The 23,435-nt window shown below is 45.7% G+C and overlaps 1 protein-coding gene and 1 long non-coding RNA gene across 3 annotated transcripts; both read left to right on the forward strand.

Moving 5' to 3' along the window:
- The first annotated feature begins 1,081 nt into the window (after window positions 1-1,081).
- On the forward strand, window positions 1,082-3,823 carry LOC142840393 (doublesex- and mab-3-related transcription factor C1-like). Its single transcript, XM_075956934.1, has 5 exons — window positions 1,082-1,248; window positions 1,660-1,718; window positions 2,029-2,165; window positions 3,470-3,530; window positions 3,713-3,823. Exons 1-5 carry the CDS (start codon window positions 1,185-1,187, stop codon window positions 3,821-3,823), a joined length of 432 nt encoding a protein of 143 aa, XP_075813049.1. The 5' UTR covers window positions 1,082-1,184.
- A 31-nt stretch (window positions 3,824-3,854) lies between these two features.
- Window positions 3,855-19,127, forward strand: LOC142840749 (uncharacterized). 2 transcript variants are annotated; one of them, XR_012908961.1, is made up of 6 exons: window positions 3,855-3,890; window positions 4,839-4,989; window positions 12,767-12,962; window positions 18,186-18,330; window positions 18,637-18,695; window positions 19,045-19,127. It is a non-coding gene; the product is annotated as an uncharacterized LOC142840749 (long non-coding RNA). The 2 variants fall into 2 exon arrangements; XR_012908960.1 differs by lacking the exons at window positions 3,855-3,890; window positions 4,839-4,989; window positions 12,767-12,962 and having other exon boundaries at window positions 17,767-18,330.
- The last annotated feature ends 4,308 nt before the right edge of the window (window positions 19,128-23,435 follow it).

The following is a 23,435-nucleotide window of genomic DNA, read 5'->3' on the forward strand; positions in this document are numbered from 1 at the left end:
GTATGTGAGGTAAACTATTTCAGTGGTGTCCCCATCGTGGTCTTGACCTCCTTGCTCATATTTCACTTTGCCCTTTGTATGCTTTAAAGAATTGTCTATTTCTGTCCTTTGCTTACATCTCATGTAGGTTATGTATTGTTGAATGATACCTTTTTTTGTTTTGAGATACTGTCCCCCTAGTTAACCAAGAATGCTATGGAAGTTCTGATCCCCCTGCCTCACCTTCTTGAGTAGCCTAATGTGATTCCTTATGAGACGCAAGAGGACAGTCAGTGTAAAGGGGGATCCAGGTGGTAATCAAGATTGAGGTTAAGTGTGCAAACAACCTTAATGAAAAGGAAAGGGAAATAAGGCATTCATGAGACTCCTGTCTGAGAGCATGGGACATAAAATCCCAGGCCGAAAGTGAAAGAATGAAGGCCATGAGGAAGACAATTAATGATGCGACAGAATGGATGGACTGTAGTGATTGTTGAAGATGCAGGACTGTCTGGGCCTGAAAATGGATTGTGAGGAGAGAAGATAAACAGAAAAACTCATGATCAGGTTGAACATCTGTGAGACTGTGAAGAGCTTCATGCATGTGGGACTTTGGGAAGGGCACTATATAAGAAGGCCTAGGTGAAAATTGAGAAAGCCATAGGGAAACGAGGAAGTGAAAGCTTAGTCCAACAGTGAGCACAATAGAGAGAAAAGTCCCAGTCACTGAAGATGTAGTTTTCTAAGGACAGAGTAAGAAACCTGGAGATGGGGGACCCAGGTGCTACTCTGACCCCCACTCCTGACCCCAAAGCCATGCAACATAACTCATACCTGCTGTACCCCGCTGCTTTTCTGACCCCACATGTAACAGTGGGCATGTGACTGAGCTCTCAAGGGGAAAGAATTTGCCTTCAGATGGCCTATAGACCAGTCGTACAACTTCTACAACCACTGCATCACTACCCAAAGCAGGGATAAAAAGCGTTTCTGTCTCTTCCGTGCCGCAAATGTCACAGGGCACTGCCTTGTTGTGAGTGTCCTGTCTGGCAAGATAAGGATCAGGCCTATTCCACATTGCTAACCTTGGTCCTTCCATCCTTCACTTTAGGGAACAGCATGGGCTCTTGCCTGCTGTGATCGCCACAAAGAAAGAGGAGAGGACAAGGCTGAAGAGGCACCTGGATCAAGGACTGATAAAGAATATGGCTGTTGCCCCTAAATTCTACAAGCATGGCAAGAAGCTGGCTGGTGTAGCAGAAAGCCGCAGTGAGTGTCTTTGCTTAGGGACGGAACCTGAATTTAGGTGGAGGGAACATGAGTAATTCTGTCAGCATCCCTGTCTTGGGATTGTAGTGGGACTTTTGGTAATCACTCATCAAACCAATGTTAGGAATTAAATGCTTTGGAGAAATGTCCACATCCCTCGCTTATATTTTCTGTAGGTAGACATTTGTTGCCGAGTGGTAAGTTTGTTACTTTTATCACTGTCTTGCTACTTAGCCCTGAGTGTTCTCCTGCCCCTCCTGCATCAGGCTCCACAGTGGCCATTACTAGAAAAAGAAAGGTACCCCAGTTTAGGGAAAGAGGCATAGTGTGGCAAACCCTCCAAATGGGGCCGGAATATTTGGAAGGATGGTGTCTGTGAGGCTCATGTAAGCTGTGCCTGGTGTTTTACAGATGGGCCGGAGAGCACTGTGCACAAGAGGGAGGCCAGGTCCTACAAAGTTCCACAGGAGGTAAGGAGACTCTGGTGCTTATGGGAGGTGATTCCAGAAGCTCCTCCCCTGACCCCTTGTACTGTGTCCTAAAGTCTTGGGTTCCATCCCCACATCGGCTGTAATTGAGCATGTGAGCTCAGGTTTAACTGCATCTTCCTGGATTTTAGTGTGAACTGAAAATTAAAATTAAAGGTAAGCCTCGATGATCTTCAAGGGCTTCAAGTTCTGACATTCTGAGTTGCTGTAGTCATCCGACAACATGTTCATCTCTCCTCTTTTCATGGTAGGCTGGGTACCCAAATTCCTACTATTGTCTCTACTCCGGCAGGGAAGTTCTCAGGGAACTCATATGCCTAGCCAGCAGAGAGAATGGGCAATTCTGCCCCATGTTCCAGTGAAATTGGAGCAGCAACCAATGATTTCTTTTTCCTGGGCACCTCGTGATCCATCTGTCAGGCCCAACAGGTGAGTTGAATATGGCGCTAAAGCCAGCTGTATCTGTATTACTCCATGACAAGCACTGTGGTTGGTGCCATGGGAGATTGGCAAATGAGAAAGGAGAAGGAGGAGAAGGAAGAAGAAATGTAATAGGAGAAGAGGAGGTGTGGAGGAGGAGGAGGCATCACCTCAGCAGGAGGAGTGAAGAGAGGGCACTTGGCCTTGAGAATTCCTAATCTTGAGGGTTTCAATAAGTGATTTCATCTTTCCAAGTCTATGTTTTCTGGTAGCCACTCCGGGACAACAGGCTACATTTATGACATTGGCAAGAGAAGTAGAAGAAGGTGTACCACATAGGAAGCCCAGAATGAGCCTGGGCTGTTGCTCGATATCACAACAGATGGATGTATGAGAAGATTCGGTTGGAATTTGGGGTCATGATGGGGAATGCTATATTGGCCTAAAGGAATGCTAAAAGCAATAGAGAAGACTTCCTAGAGAAAGGCCTGGCTTGTCCTTCTTTGTGGGTTCTCCCTCTCATTAGCATCTCAGTAGGGGAGAGGGGAGAAAGACAGAGTCACAGAGCTTCCTGGGAAACAGACCTCCTCCACAGACCAGCATCGAGGTGCAGATCTGGTTCAATGTGTATGTTCACTGGCATATATGCATACATTACCCAATCAGCTAAAGTCACATTGAGTTACTGTCCAATGAGTCCAAATGCCATGCACCCCACGTCATGTGTGGGTATATAGGGGCAGTATGTCCTGGCAGTGTGTCTGCAGACAAAGGGCAGGAACCAGGCATCTTCCTGGACTTTGATGCCAAATTAGAGAGTCTGCAGTTAGCTGGGACTCCATTATGAGTCATCTAGCATTCCATAGACACAGATCTGCTCATACAGTTAAGGGGGGGGCATTAGCATTTGTCACGATCCCTGTCTGTTACTGACACCATTTGAACAGAGAGTGACTCATCAATTCATACCCACTGTGGACTGGGGAAAATGGAAGCAAGAGCCAGTACCTGAAAAAGGAGGGGCTCCCATCTTTCTGGCTGCTTTGCAGATTAGAGCATAGTCTCTTTGGGTTCTTTGTCATCTTCATTGTAGCACGGGGAAGAAAGATCTGGTAGAAATTAGCATGTCAAGAAAAATATAGAAGTTTTAAAAGGAAACAGGCCAAGAAGGTGGCTGGTTGAAAAGGACAAACATCTTGGAGTCGTTCAGATTTCCCCAGCCTGGTTTGAAAACCCCTGGTCTGCCAAGTGTTCCAGTAGTACGTTTCCACCAGAGCGTTTCATCCCCTGGCCTCTCCTCTCCTTGTTTCTAGATTGTCAAGTGTGACCCTGCAACCCAGTGCTACCCCTGGCCCTCTTCTTCTGCAGCCACAGGTCCTGGCAAAGTAGTGGGGTCCAGGTCCCTGGGAGGGAATGAGCTTAGTGAATGGGAAGAGCAAAAAAGCCTAGGGTGGAGGTGGGTGCTGGAGGGAACTGGGTACTTAAAGGGGCACCTGTGTTAGTGGGAGGAGGTGTGGTTTCCCAGATGCCATTATCTGATGCCATTTCCTTTGCAGGTCCCTAATGCCACCAAGCAGGATTCTGTTGTTGCTCTCTTAGAGTGGCAGAGGAAGCTTGAGGCTGCAGAGGCCCTGTTGGCACTGAAAAATTCTTCTCAGGATCCTTGAGATTCTGCCTCTCTGCAACATGATTGCAGCATGCCAGGTAGCTGTCTTCTTCAAGATGGAGCATGGGGTAGGGGTTGTTGGGAAATTGGGAGGGTTGTGGTGAACTGGTTGTGATAATCTCGGGAAACCTGGATATTGGACCTCTTGGGTCAGACATTTCAGATGCTGAGTCCAATGTGAGAGATGGAAATCAGGGGCTTCTCGGTGAATCCCCAGTTCTGTAGTATTTCGCTCAACAGCAAATGGACAGGACCTGAAGTAAAAACAAAACCACCAGCACCAAGGCGACAACAAAAGGTCCCTGTAGACTGAGCCCCTGTCCAAGGTGGCCAAGTCTTATTGGAGTCCAAGGGCGTGTCAAGGGAAGGAATAGAACTAGGTGTAATAACTCGCAGCCCATGGCAATATCTTCAGTCCACTGGAGACCGAGGAAGACTGGGAAGACATGCATGGAGGATAAGGGTCTGCAATGGAACGAGATCATGCTGACGTCTTCAAGGCATTTCCCTTGTAGCTTGGATGCTTTCCAGTTGGAATGTTTCCCGACACGCCCACTGCTCCATGTGGTCACTGCTCAGAGGAAAATCCGCATAGTTAGGGAGGCTGGGCAGGAAGGCTGAGTCCTGATGAGAAGCCTAAACAAAAACCCTGATGAAGTGTGTTAGTGGGAAGCCACTTTGGGTGGTGGACATCAAAGAACAAAGGACAGTGAAGGAAGCTGGAGACCTAGCTTCTCACAGAGGTCTGGCAGAGTGGGTGATGCAGGCTGGGTCAGAAAATATGGGGGAGGGGTGTAAAGAGACAGTACATCTCTGATAAGGGGAGAATCCTCTCTGAAGACCTCAGGATTGACAAACATAATGGTGACCCTGACTGAGAAACGGTAGAGCCAGGATCAGAGATATGGGGGGTGTTTGTTTCTGGTTTCAGTGACAAATCATAGATTCGGTGGGGCAACAAAGTGTGAAGGCTTACTGCGTGGAGACATGTATGTAACCTGACTCTGGCTTTTCAGGTAGTGATGGAGAGAGAGGACCAGAGACTCCTAGTTCCCGCCTGCCACCAAAGCCTGCCAGCTCTGTCTCACTTTCTGGACATCTGTAGTGCATGTCCTACTTGACCTGAGAGCCCTGAGTAGGAGGCCTCTCTAGAGCACTGCCTGTGTGGTATCCTGTTTCATGTCTAAAATGACTAACATTTGTAAATTGTTTATTTTTGAAACAAGTTCTCATGTAGCCAGCCTGGCCTTGGATTCAGTATATAGTTGACAATGACTTTGAACTCCCAATCCTTCTGCCTCCACCTCCCAAGTGCTGGGACTACAGGCATGTACCACCATGCCTGCCTTTTAAAAATTATTATTTTAAGTGTTAAAGAATTTTATAAACATTCAGGCCTTTTTATGATATAGGGAGTCTACTTGACTGAAGATCGATGTTGAACTATATCCATTATTTCTTTGGAATAATTGATGTTTATGATTCTTAGAAAACCAGTATTTTGTGATCCAATGTGATCGATCAATGGGATTCTGAGTGGGTTTGCATCTCAGCATTTTCATTTGTCCTGTGATTGTATATGCACTGGCACACGCCTGTTTGTAATCATCCATGTGGAATCCTGAAGATTTGTCACTGTGTCTAGGCATATGTGTGTGTGAAAAAATAATAATAAACATGATGTAGGCACTGAACAACACGAGCTCTTTTTAAACAGAGTCAGAAAATACCACAGAGGATTGTTTACCTTCACCAAGCCCCAAGTGAACAAATACTTTAGTTTTTTAAATTAATTATTGGGTGAAAAGTTCAAAACTTGATGCAGCAGACATCAGTCACATGGCTTTCACAAAAATGGCCACAATAATTCGTTACCTAGAGTAACACATCGGGTAATTGATAAGAATTATAAGAACACTTTTAAAACCTGAATATTCTGAATCTTTGATTGATTTTCCAAACACATGCACTGCAGGCCTCACCAGGCCATGGCTTGCATAGAGGACAAGCCCACACTGGGGCATTGTGATTTCTAGTGTCCAGGTTGCTAGCAGATAGGGTACAACCTCAGAGCAGGTGTTGTGCCATATCGTGCCACGTGACCACTTAGGCTACACTTGATAGAGCCCTGTGCTTGGCTTCCCTTGTTCCCCTTCCTGTGACCTTAGGGCAGCTGCTAAGACCTGGGCCTGTAGATTGTTGTAGATTTGTCTTTCGGGAAGACTCAGTGATACCTCTCAGGCATTAAAAACTTTAAAGGCCATTTTCACCAATTCCTATATAGGAGTTTGGGGACCATCATCAACCTTTTTTTTAAACTCTTTCCCAATATCTAGTACTGACTGAGGAAGCAGAATAATTAGTAGAAAAGGAACCTAGCTGCTTTTCTACCTGAGAGAGATTTGGAAGAGAAAAGGGAGTATGGGAGGGGCTAGCCCAGTGCACAGAAGGGGTCCAGGAGTGGAGCTGTGAGGTAGGAGGGGGAGGGGAAGGTGGAAGTTGACCTTTGACCTCCAAATTGGGAAGAGAGGGGAAAGAATGTTGCTACACAGATGGGGGTAGGGAAGTGTGGGCTTGAGGGAGTGGAGGAGGGGCCAGTGCCTCTGGTGCTGTGAGACACTGGCTACTAAGTGGGGGGCAAGAGCACAGAGTCCAAAAACCATGGACATATATATGTAAGCTCTGTTCATTTGTATCAGACAGGATCAATTTAAAAAGATTTTTGTAAGAGGCTTACAGGGGCAAGAGAGGAACTGGCTTTAAACTGTAAGTGCCCACTTTAGAGTCTATGCCCAACTACGTGGCCTAGGTCCATTTTAGCATGTTCACCAAGATGGCTCTTAGGTCCAAAAGGGGGTGCAGAGATTGGATGCCCGGAGTCCCGATACAAACAGATCTCAGCCTGGAGTCCCGATACAAACAGATCTCTTCCTCAGGAAAGCACAGTCAAGCAGAATTGACCACAACCTGGGACTCGAATTCCTGGCATAAGCTCACAACTTCAGCAGGAACCCAAAAACGACAAAAATAAGTATGAATGGTCCCCCAAAACCTATGGCATAGAAAAGAAAAGGGACTCACCAAGACGCAGCCACTGTAGCCCAGAAGCCGGTTTTAGGCATAGCATAGAGATGTTGAAATGTAGACTAGGGGCTTTTCAACACGTGGCCTGCCACATGGAAAGGGCCTGCCCTAGTTCGGCAGAACTTCCAAAATATTAGGAATATTTCCTAATGCGAGTTCCCAGCAGACATAAAATTCCCAATCAAGCTAAATTAAGCAATATCCAGGTTTAATGGGACTTCTGCACTCTCCGGTGGCCCCAACGGGGAACTGGGCAGCCATGGGAATGTGGCCCCCAGGAGGAAGAAAGGGAGACCACGTGTTCCTCTTTTGGGGATCACTTAGACACCCTGGGGAGTGGTGCTAACCCCTCCCTGGAATTTGGAGTCCAGACCAGGCCTTTGGGCTGGGATAGATGAGAAGGGCAGGGGCCTATGCTCCCAACTTGACACTTGGATCCCCCAACTCTGCCTGTTCCTGGGGTGAGATGTTGGCCAGCCAGTGGGAGTGTCCCTGCCATTGAGGCTTATTTGTAGCACCCCACCCTGCCCCCCCAAGTCTGCCTTTTTGTCTGTGAGGTCCTGGGATCCTGGGAAAAGGCCTTGCTCCTGTACAGAGAGGATCCAGAGAGGTGAGTGAGTGGCACCTCAGTCACATGATCCAATGAAACTGCTTACAGGCCCCCTCCAACTCCCTAAGCTTTTCTGTCCATCCAGCAGGGTGTTTCCTGGCTGCTGGCTTTCTTTATCACATTCCAGCCTGCCCCAAGCACCCCTTTTCATCTGTGGCTTCCTTGGATCCCACAACTCAGCCTGCTTCAGGGCAGAGGGAATCTGAGGGGCAGCTTCAGTGCTGAGGAGACCTAAGAGATGGCAGACCAGGAAAAAACCTCAAGTACACAGTCAGACACAGCAAAGATTGGACCAAGACTCTGCTGGCCTAATTTGAAGGAAGAGATGGGCAGGCGCCAAGGCTAGAAATCCTCCACCAACCTGAAAAGCAACATGATAACACCAGAATCCAATGAACACACAACAGGAACATTTGAACAGCATAACCCAGAAGAAGTAGAAGAAATCGACTTTAAACCTTGTGAAAATGATGGAGACCCTGAAACAGGAAGTGGAAAACTCCCTTAAAAAATGAAAGAGAAGAAAAAAACGTTAGAAGAAATTAATAAATCCCTCAAGGATACCCAATAAAACCAAGAAAAAGCAATCAAACAGGTAAAGGAACCAGTTTAAGACTTGAAAACTGAAATACAGGTAACGGAGAAAACACAACTGAAAGATGGTGGGATATGGAAAATCTGGGTAAATGAACTGGAACTACAGAGACAAGTACAACCAACAGAATACAAGAGATAGAAGAAAGAATATCAGGATACAATGGAGGAAATAGACTCATTGATCAAAGAATACAGCAAAACCAACAAAGTCTCTTAACACTTGTGGACACTTTTACAGGATGGATAGAAGCATTTCGGTCTCCAGGGAAACAGCAGGTACGATGGCTCAGGGTCATGGAGCTCATGTCAGAAGCTCTCAACATATCCTGGTCAATGGGACACATCAAACAATAACTAACCAAGCTCTCCATTGAACTCAGGTTATGTTGTTCCTCCCTTCTTCCCATTGCCCTGACTCGTCTAAGGGCCAGCCACCCCAAGTTCCCCTATGGGCCTCAGCACTTTTGAGTTGCTTTATGGCAGGCCCTTTCTTTTTAACCATCACCTCCCAGTTCAAACCCTCCACTGGCAGTTTACCTACCTTACCTCTCCCTTTTAAGGTCCCTTCTCCATTTACACGCTGACAGTTGTCTTCCTGCCACCACACCAGTGGACCCTAATGCCCCTACACCTGCCCTGCTCTCCCCAGAGGACAGAGTACTCCTCAAACAGTTAACTCCTAGGTCTCTTGAACCTCGATGGACAGGACCTCACACCATAATGCTCACCAACCCCTCGACTACCAAGCTCTTGGGAGACCCATGCTGGTACCATCTCTCCAGGCTCAAGCAGGCACCTACTCAGGATACTTGGTCTGTCCAACAGACAGGACCTTCCACACTTCAGTTTTCCAGGATGCCACAATGAAGGGCGTACCTGCTCCTCATTCTGGCACACTCATCTTTAGTGATAACAATTTTTTTCCTAGACACCTGCCTTTTCATCTCCCCCAAGGAACCGATGCCTGCCTTCTCAGGGATGACTGTTCATGGGATGCCTTTCCAGCCACATCTCTTTCTAAATGTGGACACCTGTCTCTCCCCTTCCCCACGCCGCCTGTGCCCGCAGAAAGTAGGCAGATTTGAGTCTATGCCCTTTTTTCCCAAAAACAGCCAAAGTGTTTGTCATAATTACCATTCCAATTTTCTGTCACCCCTATATCCAAAGAGTCTGGAATGTTAAAAAATTATGTGTCAATAGTATACATAATCTAGACTCTGTATATTTTTCATTTTTATGTGGCTTATTATAATTTTTATTACTCTATTTTTTTTACAAATCTCTCTCTCTTGTCCCTCTTCTAAAGAGGTAGCTGCTGCCTCTCTCTGTTGACCCATCTTTCTCTTTTCTCCCTTTCTCTCTGACTATCTCTTCCACCTTCTTCTTCCTTTCCCACTTTTCCCTTTCCCCTCCATAACCCAGTAAATAAACTCTATACCCAAACTCAAGAAATGAATCTCAGTTTCATCTTTTAATATTAAATTTTAGTCTATGACACTACCCTTTATCCTCCTTCCCTCAAGCTTATATATATTTATCAAATCCATTGTGACCCATTTAGAGGCCTTTTTGTCTGAATTTGTCTATTGTATATCTGTAATCATTTTTTGACTAGGAGAGATTTTTAAAATGTTAAGCAGGCATGGGTAGGATCACCACCACAGCTTTGGCTGTTGACTCCACTCCACTTGGCTTTCTAATGTGGCAGGATACCAGCAAGAGTCATGCTTACCTCCCCAACTTTGGCAAGTTTCTAAGTCCATGCTGCTAAAAATCATCAAGTAGCACACTGCTCATAAGTCTCCTTTATCATAGGGTATCTCTGAGATTTTTGTCTGGGAAGAGCTGTGTGTTCCTGTGTTCTGGATGAATTTCAGTTCTGGTGTATTTCAAGCTTGGACAGCTCATGTTAAATCTACTGGCCAGAATATGATGTTCAGATGTTTTTAATGACTTATGGACAGAGAATTCCAGGTTTGGAATATTTGAGTGTTTATAGAATGGGGAGTTCAAATAGCAAGATGTTGTATGTAGCTTGTGCAGAACTATGTTCTGAGGTGCCATCCATTGGGTAATGAGGAGGGAAGTGATAATAAAGAACTCATAGAAGATACATTCCACAGTGTCTTGTGTAAGAAATAAAACCATGGGCTGGAGAGATGGCTTAGCAGGTACAAGTGTTTACCCTTCTTCCAAAGCAAGCAAGTTTGGTTATTCCACTCACATCAGGAGGTATATAAGTTCCTCTAACTCTGGCTCCAGGACTAATACTTTCTTTTAACCTCCATGGGCACCTGAACACACTTAATAAATGTGTTCGTGTGTGCCCATAGAAGCACACACACTCTACAGGTTCTCTTTCACCTGTGGTTGTCACACATCTGGTATAGCAGTGGCATTGTTTATTGAGATGCAACAAAGGATCTGACTGGGCTGTGGATAGATGAAGCAATAGATCATGGGAAGATGTACTTATCAATTGCTAATATTGAACAAACAACTGTTAACCCAGCACAGTTCCTTGAAGAAGCATGCCAAAGTAGATTATTGGAAGGTTTGAAAGCCTGAAATGGCAATGTGAAGCCTCAATCTCTGCAAAAACCTGGGGGAAGAAGCTATCAGAGTGTATGGTTTAGATAAAACAGTGTTCAGTGTATTGGTCTCCAGCTGGGTCTTCTCAAGCTAAAGAAGGTGAGGGAAATGGATCATTCCCCCAATTGTAGAGGTGCACGTGAACATTTTTAATGAAATTCACTTGGAGTTCATCTGGGAAATAGGGAGAACAGAAGGCATGCATAAAAGGAGATTTGCATTGAGATACAAGGGGTGTCAGTGAAGAAGGGGAACTGATGTCTTCTTCCTGCAAATCCTCGAAGGTTGTCACCACCCAAAACACACCACCACCATCAGCAGGAAGTTGCAAGTTCAAATCCCGCTTTCCACACGTCGTGCTCTATTCTGACCCTACAAATACAGTGCTCTACACAGTGTGTTCAAGAACCATTGTGAGCACGCCATGGGGCTCCTGCCTATAATCCCAGCACTCAAGTCTGAGTCGTGTGAGAGGACAGCCTGGGCTACACAGGAAGTAAAAGGCCATCCTGAGCTACATAACAAGATCATTTTTCAATGGATTTTAGGAGCTGGAGAGATGGGTGGGCAGTTCTAGAGACCCAGGTTTGATTCCCAGTACCCATATTGGAAGCTCACAACCATCTACAACAAAATTTGGTCCCAGAGGGTCCACAAGGTCTTCCAGCTTCTGAGAGCACTGTACCCATGTGGTGCACAGACATGAATGCATGCAAGTCATACACATAGAATAAGACAGCAAATCTTTAAATTTTAAAACAGAGTAAAATAAAAAAAGCCTAAGAAGCAAGAAGCATCATGAAGTTTGGTAATATTCAGGGTAGCTACTCTAAAGTAACGAAGCTTCCGGTTCTAAATAGGGCCTGAGTACAAATTATTTCTATTTACCTGAAATTAACCAAAACACGGTTTGAATGTGGGTTATGTGTGCGTGGCTGCACACTCCCCTCTTGATGTGTGCATACTGGCGCCAGAGGTGGACTTTGGGTGTCTTGCTCAATCCCTCTTCACCTTCTTTCTTGAGACACAGTATTTCACTGAACCTGGATCTCACCGATTTGCTTGAACATGTAAGCAAGTTCCAGGGTTCCTCTAGTCTCTGCCTCTCCAATGTAGGGTCTGTAAGATCCTTTCTCCACAGTTGGCATTTTTATATGTGTTCTGGGGTTTAAACTCGGGTCCTCATGGTTGCTATGTACAGACAGAGCTATCGCTCCAACCCACACATGATGACTAATTTCCTTTGGTTTTTCAAGACAGGGTTTCTCTGTGCAGCCTTGGCTGTCCTAGAATTCACTCTGGAGGCCACCTTGGCCATGAACTCAGAGAGATCTGCCAAGCACTGCCTCTCTACTGCTGGGATTAAAGACACGTGGCAAGACAGACACCCAGGTTTAGCCCCCACGTACCTGACTTTGAAAAGTTAACAAGAGCTTTGCAAGGAGGTATGCTGAAAGTGCTGACACCTCGCATTTCCCGTGAAAAAAGAGGAAACCTGGGTAAAGACCACTAGGAAGGGCAAGTCTCATTTCTCTCCCCAGAGATGCTGGGTGCTAACATGAATCACTAGAAGTCAATGTGGGTCACAGAGCAACCATAAGGTCTGGACAAAGTCAGGATGAGGGGAGTACATATGAAAGCTCATTGGTCCAGAACCATCATGGCCTGAGGAGAGAAAAAGGAGGGATGGCAGCTCATTGGTTGGAAACTGAGTTGCTTGAGGAAGGACATGCATCTTCCTCAGAACCGAGCTCCTTGCTTCTGATCCGCTGGACACTGAGGTACCCACATGGTGGCATCAAAAATAAGATCTGCCCATTCCTTGCCTGTTCTCCTCCCTCCACCATCTCTGGGAACCCAGGCTCTTTAGCTCTTTGCCTCCTTACACAACTAAAGGGGAAACGCTGAAGACATCACTTACCCTGCCCACTCATGAGCACAGGTTGCAAGGGTTCCCAGCTTCAGGAACCTGAGGGAGGCTCCTGCTCCTTTTGATGCAGGTGGTGCAGAAATGGATGGCTGGCTTTCCTGAGGGGAACCTGTATCTTTGAACTACTGGAGGATCCAGACAGACACAGGGAGCATTTGCCAAGGAGGAGAAGAAATGTGTGCCCATGTGCCACTGTGAAATATGGAGAAGCATCTAGAAGTCTGGCCAGAGGCTATGGCAGAAGGCATGGGTTTTCTGGACTGCAGAGGGAGCATGCCGTCCTGAGATAAACAGCCTGGTGTGGAACTATCTCTTGGATTGAACATGGTATAACATTTGGATCTGCATCAAAAAAATTACAAAAGATTTGTTTCAGTAGCAGAAGAATATAGGGGGAAAGGATGGAGGAGTTTCAATGGAAGATTTCCAAGATTCTAGAGGACAATGGTATTTATTATTGTTATTATTATTATTGTCTTTACTGTGGTTATTATTGGAGACAAGTTGTTGTGGTATTATGAGTTGTCATCAGACTCACCATTCTCCTGCCTCAGCTTCCTGTGTAGTGGGATTTCAGGCAGGAGTCGGCCACGTTGGCTTGGGAAGAACATGATTTCATGAGGAGCAAGTGTTCAGTCACTTCCAAGGGGATCAAAGGAATTATTAAAATTAAAGTTTGGTTTGAGTGTGAACCATAACCCAGGGATAAGGGAATATATGGTATCCCTTGAGCTAATGACTACATCCAATCACTTCCATGCTGGTGGTCAGAGGTCAAGTTAAATCAGGGCTTTAGGGAGACAATTAAACCAGGGATGCCAGTTGTCTTTGGCAGGGCAGAGGACGAAGTAACAGAACAGAGAGTTGTGATTGCTGATGAAGATGTAGGAGCACCTGCCTGTGCCTCAAAGTGTATGTGTGTGTGTCAGTGTGAGATGTGTGTGATGTGTGTCTGTCTGTGAGTGTGTATGTGTGTTTGCATGTGTGTGTGCATGTGTGTGTCTATGTGTATGTATACTTGTGTGAATGGGTGGATATGTCTGTTTTGTGTGAATGTGTGTGTCTGCATATGTGTCTGTGTTTCTTTGCATGTGTGTGTCTATGTGTGTTCATGTGTGTCTGTTGTGTGTATAGTGTCTCTGTGTGTTCATGTGTGTCTCTGTGTGCATGTCTGTGTATCTGTGTGTTCATGTGTGGGTCTTTGTGTGCACAACATTTAAGGCATGATGAGGAAATACAGTGTAGACTCAACCGCAAGAGCTTTTCTCAATCATGGCCAGAAATGTCTCAAATCTGCAGAATTCTCTGTTAGCCAGTAAAATTGTAAGTCTATGCAAAGAGAAAGCATCTCTGGCAACAGCATTTCTGCATTTGCAGAGGCTGACTCTTGTCCATTGCTGCTTCTTGAGACCCTTTCTGCACATGTTCAGTGGCTTTTTGAGAGGAATGCATTGATGCGGGTGGATCTTCTGTCCATGTGTTACTTTCATTGGTCAAATAATGAGACTGCCTTGGCCTTTGATAGGACTGCAGCTTAGATAAGTGGAGTAGACAGAACAGAATGCTGGGAAGAAGAGACAGACACCATAGCTCTCCTCTCCGAGATGGAAGCAGGGTAGAATCTTCCCGGTAAGCCACCACCTCGTGGTGCTACACACATACATAGAAATGGGTTAATCAAGATGTGAGAGTTAGCCGGTAAGAGGCTAGAGCTAATGGGCCAAGCAGTGTTTAAATGAATACAGTTTCCATGTAATTATTTTGGGTAAAGCTAGCCCGTGGCCAGGAGCCGGGTGGCAGGATGCGGCCCACAGCTCCTTCTACAATGCATTAACACAGGAAGGCCTCTTGGTCAAGACACCTTGTGTACCCAAAGCAAGGCAACTCCCATCCCGGTAAAATTTGAGAAAGTTTCTGGTCTTTTTCTTTATATTTTTGTTCGTTTATTCATTCACTTCTTTAATCTTCTCTCATATATGACCCTGACTGCAGTTTTCCCTCCCTTCTCTCCTCCCAGTCATTCCCCTCACCACTTCTCTCCTCTAGATCCACTCTTCCTCTGTTCCCTATCAGAAACAAGCACGCCTCCCAGGCATATCAACCAAATATGGCATAGCAAGTTACAGTAAGACTACAGACATACCCTCCTATCAAGACCGCAGTAGACAGCCCAGGAGGAGGAAAGGGGTCCCAGGAGCAGGCCAAAGAGTCAGAGACTGGGCCATCCCCACTATTAGGAGTCTCACAAGAACACCACGCTACACAGTCATAACATTTATGCAGAGGACCTAAGTCAGACTCATACAGGCTCCCAGATTGTCACGTCAGTCTCTGTGAACCCCTTTGAATCCTAATGAGTTGATCCTGTGGGTTGTATTCCTGTGGCTCCTGCAATCCCCTCTGGCTCCAATAATACTTCCTCCCCTTTTCTGAAGAGGCATTCCCCGAGTTCCACCTACGGTTTGTCTGTGAGCCTCTGCTTCAGTTAGGGTTTCCATTACTGAGAAGAGACACCACAACCACAGAAACTCCTGTAAAGGAAAACATTTGATTGTGGCGGCTCGCTTTCAATCCAGAGGTTCAGTCCATTATCATCATGGTGGGACAAAGTGACACGCAGCAGAACATGCTGCTTGAGAGGTAGTTGAGAGTTCTATATCTTGTGCAGGCTATAGAAATTGGTCTGATACACTGGGTGTGGATTGAGCCTATCTGAGACCTGAAAGCCTACCTCCACAGTGATGCACTTCCTCCAACAAGGCCAAACCAACCTCAACAAAGCTCACACCTAATAGAGGCATTACCTTTGTGGGTCATTTTCTTTCAAACCACCACATTCCACACCCTGGTCCCCAAAATCTTGTGCCATATCATTATGAAAAAATGCATTCAGTCAAAATTTAAAAGGCTCCATAGTCTGTTACTGTTTCAACAATGTTTAAAAGTCCAAGTCTCTTCTGAGACTCAATCTTACAACGATAATCCCACTGTAAAATCAAAATCAAAAAGCATATCACATGCTTCCAACATACAGTGGCACAGCATTTACATTATCATCGTAAAATATAGGGGAAGGGAGCATAGTGAGGAAATACTGGAAACCAGCTGAGAAAACTTCAAACTCTGCATCTTCATGTCTGATGTCACAGTGCTCTTCAGATTTTCAACTCCTTCCAGCTTTGCTAACTACAATACACTTCTCTCTCTTGTGTGGGTACCACTCCCTGTTAGCAACTTTCCTTGACAAGTATTCCACGGTTCTGACACCCCAAAATCTTGGGGTCTCCATAGCAATGTAGGACTCGCCTTCCTAGCTTGACACAATATCTTCTCTGGGCCTCCATGTTCAGAGACACTTCTGACATGTGCTTGCCTCAGCAGCTTTCCTTAGTCTTGGAGCAACTATTTTCTATCCCTAAAGACAGAACTAAGTGGTTGAAACTTCCCAGTTCTGCTGCTTGCTGGGGCTGAAACACATACCCTTCAATTAATTTCATCTTCAGCAAGATGAGTTCATTCACCGACTAAGCTTGGCTGTCCTGGAACTTCTTTTGTACACCAGTTTGGCCTAGAATCAGACATCTGCCAGCTTCTGCCTTTGGAGTTCTGGGATTAATGTCTTGCATCAACACATCGGGCTCCAAGCTTTTCTTTAATTGCTTTTCCCAAGTTGGAAATTTGTCTCTGGGGATCTTGCCCTGAAGTCACCATTCCTTTTATTCTGTTTCTTCTTCTGTTTATCTCTTTGAACACAGCATTTACCTCTATTCCATTGCCCGCTTCTCCATTTCTTCTCAAATTTTGCATTTTTCAATTTACCTGGCCCAACTTTCTCCTTTTTGTTATAAATATTTATCCTCTATAACCCAATAATAAAAACACAGAAGCAGATATTGGGGGTTCAACCTGAAGATCAGAAAAGCAAAGCACACAAACCTCTAGAGAGCTCTTACCTCTATGAAATCTTCAGACTGAAGGAGAGCAAGTTCCTATCTCATCCCGCCTTCTATTCCTCTTCAGTGCTGAGATTAAAGCCAAGCCTATCCACGGTTGGCCTCTGTGACTAACAAGTGCGGCTGCTGCGATTAAAAGTGTGTGCCACCACTGCCCGAACTGTATGAATTTAGTTTTCCCTGTAACAGCTGTCCTGAGACCAGCAGTTTCTCTATTGCTAAAGACCATAGCTTAACCCGTACATATTTGTCTGTCTACCATTTTAAATGTAGGGCGGTTGGTCCTTTTAAAAGAGCAGCAACTGTTTTGCCCTGTTCTTTTACTACCTAAATGATCAGGGACTGTGCTTTATAAGATCTTGCAAGAAATTTTCATAAACAGATGTTAACTTACGGTTTGTTTCTATGATTGGAATAATGTTAATCTGAGTATACCATTGCGGTAACAAATCACGTCACCACAAATTCACTTCTATGTTATAAACATTTGGTTTCAAATTCTCTCTATTCTTCTGACTCTATAGAGTCAACACATCTTGTGCTCTGCCTTACCTGAGATGAAGTTTTGATCCCCAAAAACTGTATATTTACATACTGAGGAAGCCAATTTGCATGCCAAAATTCTTATAAAATTATTGTTACATGCACTCCTGAGTCTAGCAGAAGTTCAATGACAACATAATGTGTTTGTATTTTTAGTTTAGGTCTTCCATCATTCACAGAAGTTTCCCAAAATACTCACTTTATGGTTTCTCTTGATTTTTTTTCTCTTCTATAGCTGTTCAAGTATGTAGGGCAGTGTGGTTTCTCACCCTAAGCATTAGGTTCTCTATTTACTCCTGGAAAGCTTTTCTTCTATGATGGCAGGAAATGACTGAACTGGATTTGGAATAGGGTCCTATGAGAGGCCTTGCTCTGTGTATGCGTGTGTCTGTGTATGTGTCTCTGCGTGTGTGCATGTGTGTGTATTTGTGTGCTTCTCTGTGTGTGTGTGACTGTGTGAGGAGCCATGAGTGGTGATGAGCAGGGAAAGGCATGATTAGGCTTCCATGGTGCTTGAGTGAACAGGTGGTTAGCAGAAGGTGAAGTGTGAGAGAGACCTGTATGATGGAGAGTCTGAGTGACCAGGTAAAATGAAGGGTAAGACAAAGACCATGATAAGAAGAAGGGAGAGAAAATTGGTCCCAGTCATGAGCAGGATGGAGGACAGGAAGAGTCTAGGCACCAGAGACAGAGTTACCTGTTAGCAGTGTAAGTGCACTGGAGGGTAGGAATTCCGGCAGCCATTTTGGTGACCTGCCCTAACTGTAGAGCCATGGAACATGGAACTTGACGAATGTTCTGTTTCCTACTGGACTCCCGAGTAACTTAACGCTGGACCAGATCACCAAAGAGGGGGTAAAACTTGGTCCCAGAGGACCTGTAGTTTGCTCTGACCGTGTCTTGCCATAGGATCAGAAGAAACTGAGGGTGTAACAGGTTTGTGCCTCTTCCAGTTGTGTACGTACACTGTCTCAGGCGTGTACTACCTCTAGGGGAGAGGTCAGGCCTCCTGCTGTATGTGTGACTAACTTGACTCTTTCAATCCCTACTTCAGGGACTCTAGTGGGGTCTTGTCTGCCGTGAGCTTTGTGAAGAACATAGAATACACGGAGAGAGTGGAATCTCACTTGAGGCTATGGCTACTAAAGGCAACTCTCACGTGAAGGTTAAGCAGGGTCTCGCCCAACCAGGAACCATGGGTGAGTGTCTCTGGCCATGGAGGGTTCTCAGGTGGCAGCAGTAATCCTAAATGCTTCCGTCACCAGCCATGCCACAGAGTTGTCACTCGACCTTGTACAAACCCTCCCTCCCCAGACCTAACCTGTTCAGGTATACTATCTGTGCCAAGTATCACGTTTTTACAGAAAGGAGAGACATTGTGGGTGGGATATTAACAGGACTGATGGTGACCCAAGTCCTCAGTTGGGGAGGGGGTGGAGTTAGGTACTTTCAAGGGAATATGGTGGGAAGGGAGACTCAGTCAAGCTCTGCATGGTCTTTTCCAGATGGGCAACAGGGCATCGTCCAGCAGCCTGAAGCCCTGCCTCACACAGTTGTGCAGCAGGTAAGGAAAGTAATTTGCTATGGGGAGAGTCTCTATGCCAGAAGTCACTGTCCAGACAAATTCGAGTGTGTCCTAAACTCTGAGATTCCAGCACCAATTCTCGGTGCATTGCGACCTCGGGAAAATAACTTCTCTTTGGGGCTCAGTGTCCTCCAGTAGAGGAATAACCAAAACGGTGAGTCTCTGTGGCTGGTCACCAAGGTCTTGAGAGCCCTGCCATCCTCCATGGTCATCACCAAGGTCTGGAGAGCCCTGCCATTGTCCATGGCTGTCACCATTTTAATACAGTTCTGTCCATTGAGTCTTGGTGTTCAGATTTGATCTTCAACATGGATGTCTTTCTTTGCAGGACATCACCCAGGTGCCTCTGTTGCTACACTGGCCCACAGTAATTGTACCTCTGAACTATGTTCCAGCGAATTTGAATCTTCAAGTGACCATTACTTTCTCATGGAATCCCAGCCAGCCGGTGACTATACCTTGCGCGTGAGTACAACAGAGACCACGGAGGATGCTGTGGCTAATGGTACTGTCTCCAAACTCAAGCTTGGTGCTGCAGCATTAGGAGCAGCAAGAAGGAGGAACAAGAGAGGAAGGAAAACATGGAGCAAGAGGAGAGGAAAGAAAGGAAGGTGGAAGGAAGGGAGGGAGGAGGGAACGAAAGAAGGGAGGGAAGGAAGGAATTAAAGAAGGAAGGAACAAAGGAAGGAAGCAAGTAAGGGAGGAAGGAAGGAAGGACGGAAGGAAGGAAGGAAGGAAGGAAGGAAGGAAGGAAGGAAGGAAGGAAGGAAGGAAGAAGGTACGGACAAAAAGATCTAGGGGAATGACAGAGCTACATTTCAGCCTAACTTGCAAGAGAGGATCTTCCCAGATTTAGTATTTGCTGAACAACATGCTAGGGAAAGCATCCTTCTAAGTCACTCACTTCCTGTGGGCATGCTTGGAAAATATTCTACACAGGAGCATTAAAGAGGACAAGCATATTGCATCCAGCAGGCAGTGGACTACAAAATGCTGATACTATCCATCTACACTGAAATGAATGGACACGGGAGAAGGTTCTGCTGAAATCTGGAGGAATAGTCGAAAGGGCCAGAGAGGCCCAGGGAAACGTTTCTGGCCCACAGAGAATGTGTCTACTAAATGAGCTATCTTATCCTTCATGACCAGTGGGGAGTGGGCAAAGTGGAGGAAAGACCTAGTCTCTGCAGAGGACCATACTGTCATCTTTCCTGGTGCGGTGCAGATCAGAACAGCTGTTGGTCGTCTTCAGTGTACCCGGGAAGGAGAGGGTTCACAATAGTGGTGTCTCTAGGAGGATCTAAGGAAGGAGGTTGGAGGGAAGCCAAGTCAGGTAGTGTGAGGGTCCATCCGAGGACTAGGGGACTAGTGTCATTTGTACTAGTGTCCACACTCATTCACAACTCCTCAGCCTGATCCCGCAGAGCCCCCGGCCCTCCATATGTGTTCATGGGAGTTGTCATCCAGAGTGTTTAACCTCCTGGCTTCTCCTCTGCATGTTCTCAGGACCTCTAACATGATCTCGGAGCCCTGCATCTGCAGTATCCCGCTTGTAGTGCCATCACACGACGTGGTAAATGAGTGGGTCGAGGTTCTTGGAAGGGATGGGCTTGGTGGATGAGAGGAGGAGAAGCTCACAGAGATGGGTGTTTGGTGGAAAGGAATGGAGGCTGGAGGGCCCACTGTGGTCGGGGAGGTGTCTTGTCAGAATTCACTCTCTCGTATCTCTTCCACTGCATCTGTGTCCAGGGCCCTGACAATGCCAACCTGACCAATGATGTCATCTCCACCCAGACCAATGATGTCGCCAACCAGCAGGGTCTTGAAGTCAACACCCAACTGCCAGGTGTTTCCAACCAGGGGCACTCCCTGCTGAGGGGGATAGGCAGAAGACACTGGATACTGCAGAGACACTTCTGATTTTTCATAACTCCCCTCAGGCCTAGCAGGAGACTTCCAGCATACCAGGTACCTGGCTCCTTGAACGAGGAACAGGGGGTGGACAGGGTGCAGAAAATGGACGGCTCCTGACAAGATACTGGGGGCTAGAGTGGGTTAATTCATCAACTTGGAGGCCAGAGCCTTGAGCTCTTCCGTCTGATTAAGGTCTGGTATCCAGGGTCTGCTCAGTACATCTTCGCTTTCAAGTGTTTTGCTCAACAGCAGAGGGCCAGTATCCTGAAGTCAAGAAAAGTAGGAGGCCTTCCAGGCGGCAAGTTCTTTATCGAGGGCAGGCCGCAAGCAAAGTGGAAGGACTAGGGCCTGGTGGATTGAATCCCAGCCCACAGTGGTGTCCCAGTCTGCACCAGCCTGAGAAGGCCTGGGAAGATATGCGCAGGGGATAAGGGCCTCTAATGAAAGGAGATGGTCCTGTGGACTCAGGCATCAGAGGATGCATTCTGAAGCTGACTTTAGCCAGCACATCGCAAGTCCATCAAGGAAGGAATCCCTGAGTGCAGAGGAGAATTTCACAGTCAGCGAGGCTGGAAAGAGGCTTCCGAGTAAAACTGGTCAATGAAGAGCACTGTGTGAATGGGAAGCCGTTCTGGGTGGATGGCGTGGAACAGGGGATGTGCAATGAAGCTGGAGAGCTTGCTTCTCAAAGAGGTCTACCTGGGCTCATGATGTAAGCTGTGCCAGAAACTCTGGGGCCAGGGCTGAAAGATGCAGGCTTCTTGTCAGAGCAAGGATCTTATTCAGAGATCTTGGCCTTGACCTGAAGGAACCTACAGCTGGGTGTAATGGTGACATGAGTACTGGAGAGAAGGAATTCAGGTAGGAACAGCTCTGTTCATCAGTCCCTGGGAAAATCTAAGAGCATTTGTTTGGTACACAGCGTGATGACTAGAGAGCCAGGCAGTGACATATTTGTGATCTGACTTTGCCTTTGCATGTCTTTCTGCAGGTCCTGATGGGGAGTGAAGACTACAGCTGTCCTGCCTCTGGATGTCACCACTTCAGCCTATACACTCTGCTTCACCCAATGATACCTGAACATCTTGATAGCACCCAACTCTGGCCCTAAGTGAGATACAAAGCTGGGCTGCCATGGACTTCCTGTCATTGACTGAATTTACAACATATTTCCTGTCCAAACTCATTATATCTTTTTCTTGGGCCTTTATTTGAAGCACCTGAATCTTCCAGTGTGTCATAAAATCTGCACTGTGCTGGGCATTATCAACTCTCTGTTCACAAGATTCAGAGTCCTTAACTTGGCAGCCCTTTTTGTGTCTTCATTGTTTGCATATGCAAATAGTTCTAATGTAGACATGTCTTTGGATATGTCAAGGTTCTTCAATTGGGTTGATAAACAGTGTGTGAACATGAATAAAGTTTCATTGTTGTAAAGCAATGAGAAGTATAGACTGACTCTTTAAAAAACATACACCAGATATTTGGGATCACTGTTTTCTTTGCTAAGCTAGCTGAGTGTTTATTACTTGTTTTATTAAGGCACCAAGATCACCAGGCATTGGGTAGAAGGCTTTGTCAAAGGTGCAGCCTCCTTATTGACTAACCATCTTGGGATCTGTAGTACAACCTCTGAACAGGACTATTACCTGTCCCATGGCATATCAGTCTTTACCATCTGGATGGAGTGAATTGGGATTTGGCGGAAAACACATTGTTCCACCTCATAGTGCATAGTTTACTAGTAATGCATTGTTAAAGCTGTTCATGCCATATTGTAGAGAGAGACTGCTCTTTCTCTTTTTGGCTGCACAGATCCAAATAATCACACAGAAACTATATTAATGACAATATTGTTTGACCAATAGCTTCGACATATTTCTAGCTAACTCTTACATCTCAAATTAATCGATTTCTATTAATCTGTGAATCATCACGATGCTGTGGCCTACTGGTCAGGCTCTGGCTGGTGTCTGGCTGGCGTCCTTCTTCTTTGGCATCTACATGGTGTCTCTTTTACTCTGCCTACTTTCTCCGCATATCTCTGTGAGGACTTGCCACCTGTCTTGACTCTACTAAGCCATTGGCCGACACAGCTTCTTTAATAACCGATGGTAATAAGACATTTCCATAGCACACAGAGGGGAACCCAATATCATCATATGTCAGGTTTGTTGCAATCGTTCCAACCCCATCCTCCCTTGGCTCCCAGGATCTAGTCCCCTGGGACACTAATCATGTGATGTAAAGAATCACATTATAGGAATTAAACTGTATATATTGCTGTGCTTTCAACTTTCATGCTGATTATGGTTTTAGAAGTCCCTGATCCACAGCACCCAACTTAAAAAGTATTTCAGCTTTGAAGTGAAAATAATACACCTATTGACCATGATTGAAAAGTAATTTGCAACTGTGGTTTTGCATTCATATCTTTACACTTAATACAACCGAACAGTGTATTTCTTTGTCGTTTTCAACAGGAAACATGTATTTTGTGCATAAAGGGAGTCAAAACAAAAATTTCATGTTCAAGGAAACCATTGTAAATAGTTAACTTTTACACATATCTTGCACGAAAATCTTTATGTCTAAATTTGCTTTGAGTTGAAGGATATGTACAACAAGATTGTTTCCTGCTGACATGTAGAACCTGCTTTGTGGTCCTTGAAATGATTATCAAGAACTAAAAGAAAAGAAAACAATATTTAAGGCATGATGTGGAAATACAGTGTAGACTCGACCGCAAGAGCTTTTCTCAATCATGGCCAGAAATGTCTCAAATCTGCAGAATTCTCTGTTAGC

The sequence above is a fragment of the Microtus pennsylvanicus genome, chromosome X, assembly GCF_037038515.1.
Source record: "Microtus pennsylvanicus isolate mMicPen1 chromosome X, mMicPen1.hap1, whole genome shotgun sequence".
Lineage (NCBI taxonomy): Eukaryota > Metazoa > Chordata > Mammalia > Rodentia > Cricetidae > Microtus > Microtus pennsylvanicus.

Bases quoted from the DNA above. Each gene is read 5' to 3' on its own strand.
- LOC142840393 (XM_075956934.1), top strand. From the start codon at position 1,185: ATGGCTGTTGCCCCTAAATTCTACAAGCATGGCAAGAAGCTGGCTGGT. The intron at 1,249-1,659 runs GTGAGTGTCTTT...GGTGTTTTACAG, and splicing joins TGGTGTAGCAGAAAGCCGCA to ATGGGCCGGAGAGCACTGTG. The intron at 2,166-3,469 runs GTGAGTTGAATA...CCTTGTTTCTAG, and splicing joins CCATCTGTCAGGCCCAACAG to ATTGTCAAGTGTGACCCTGC.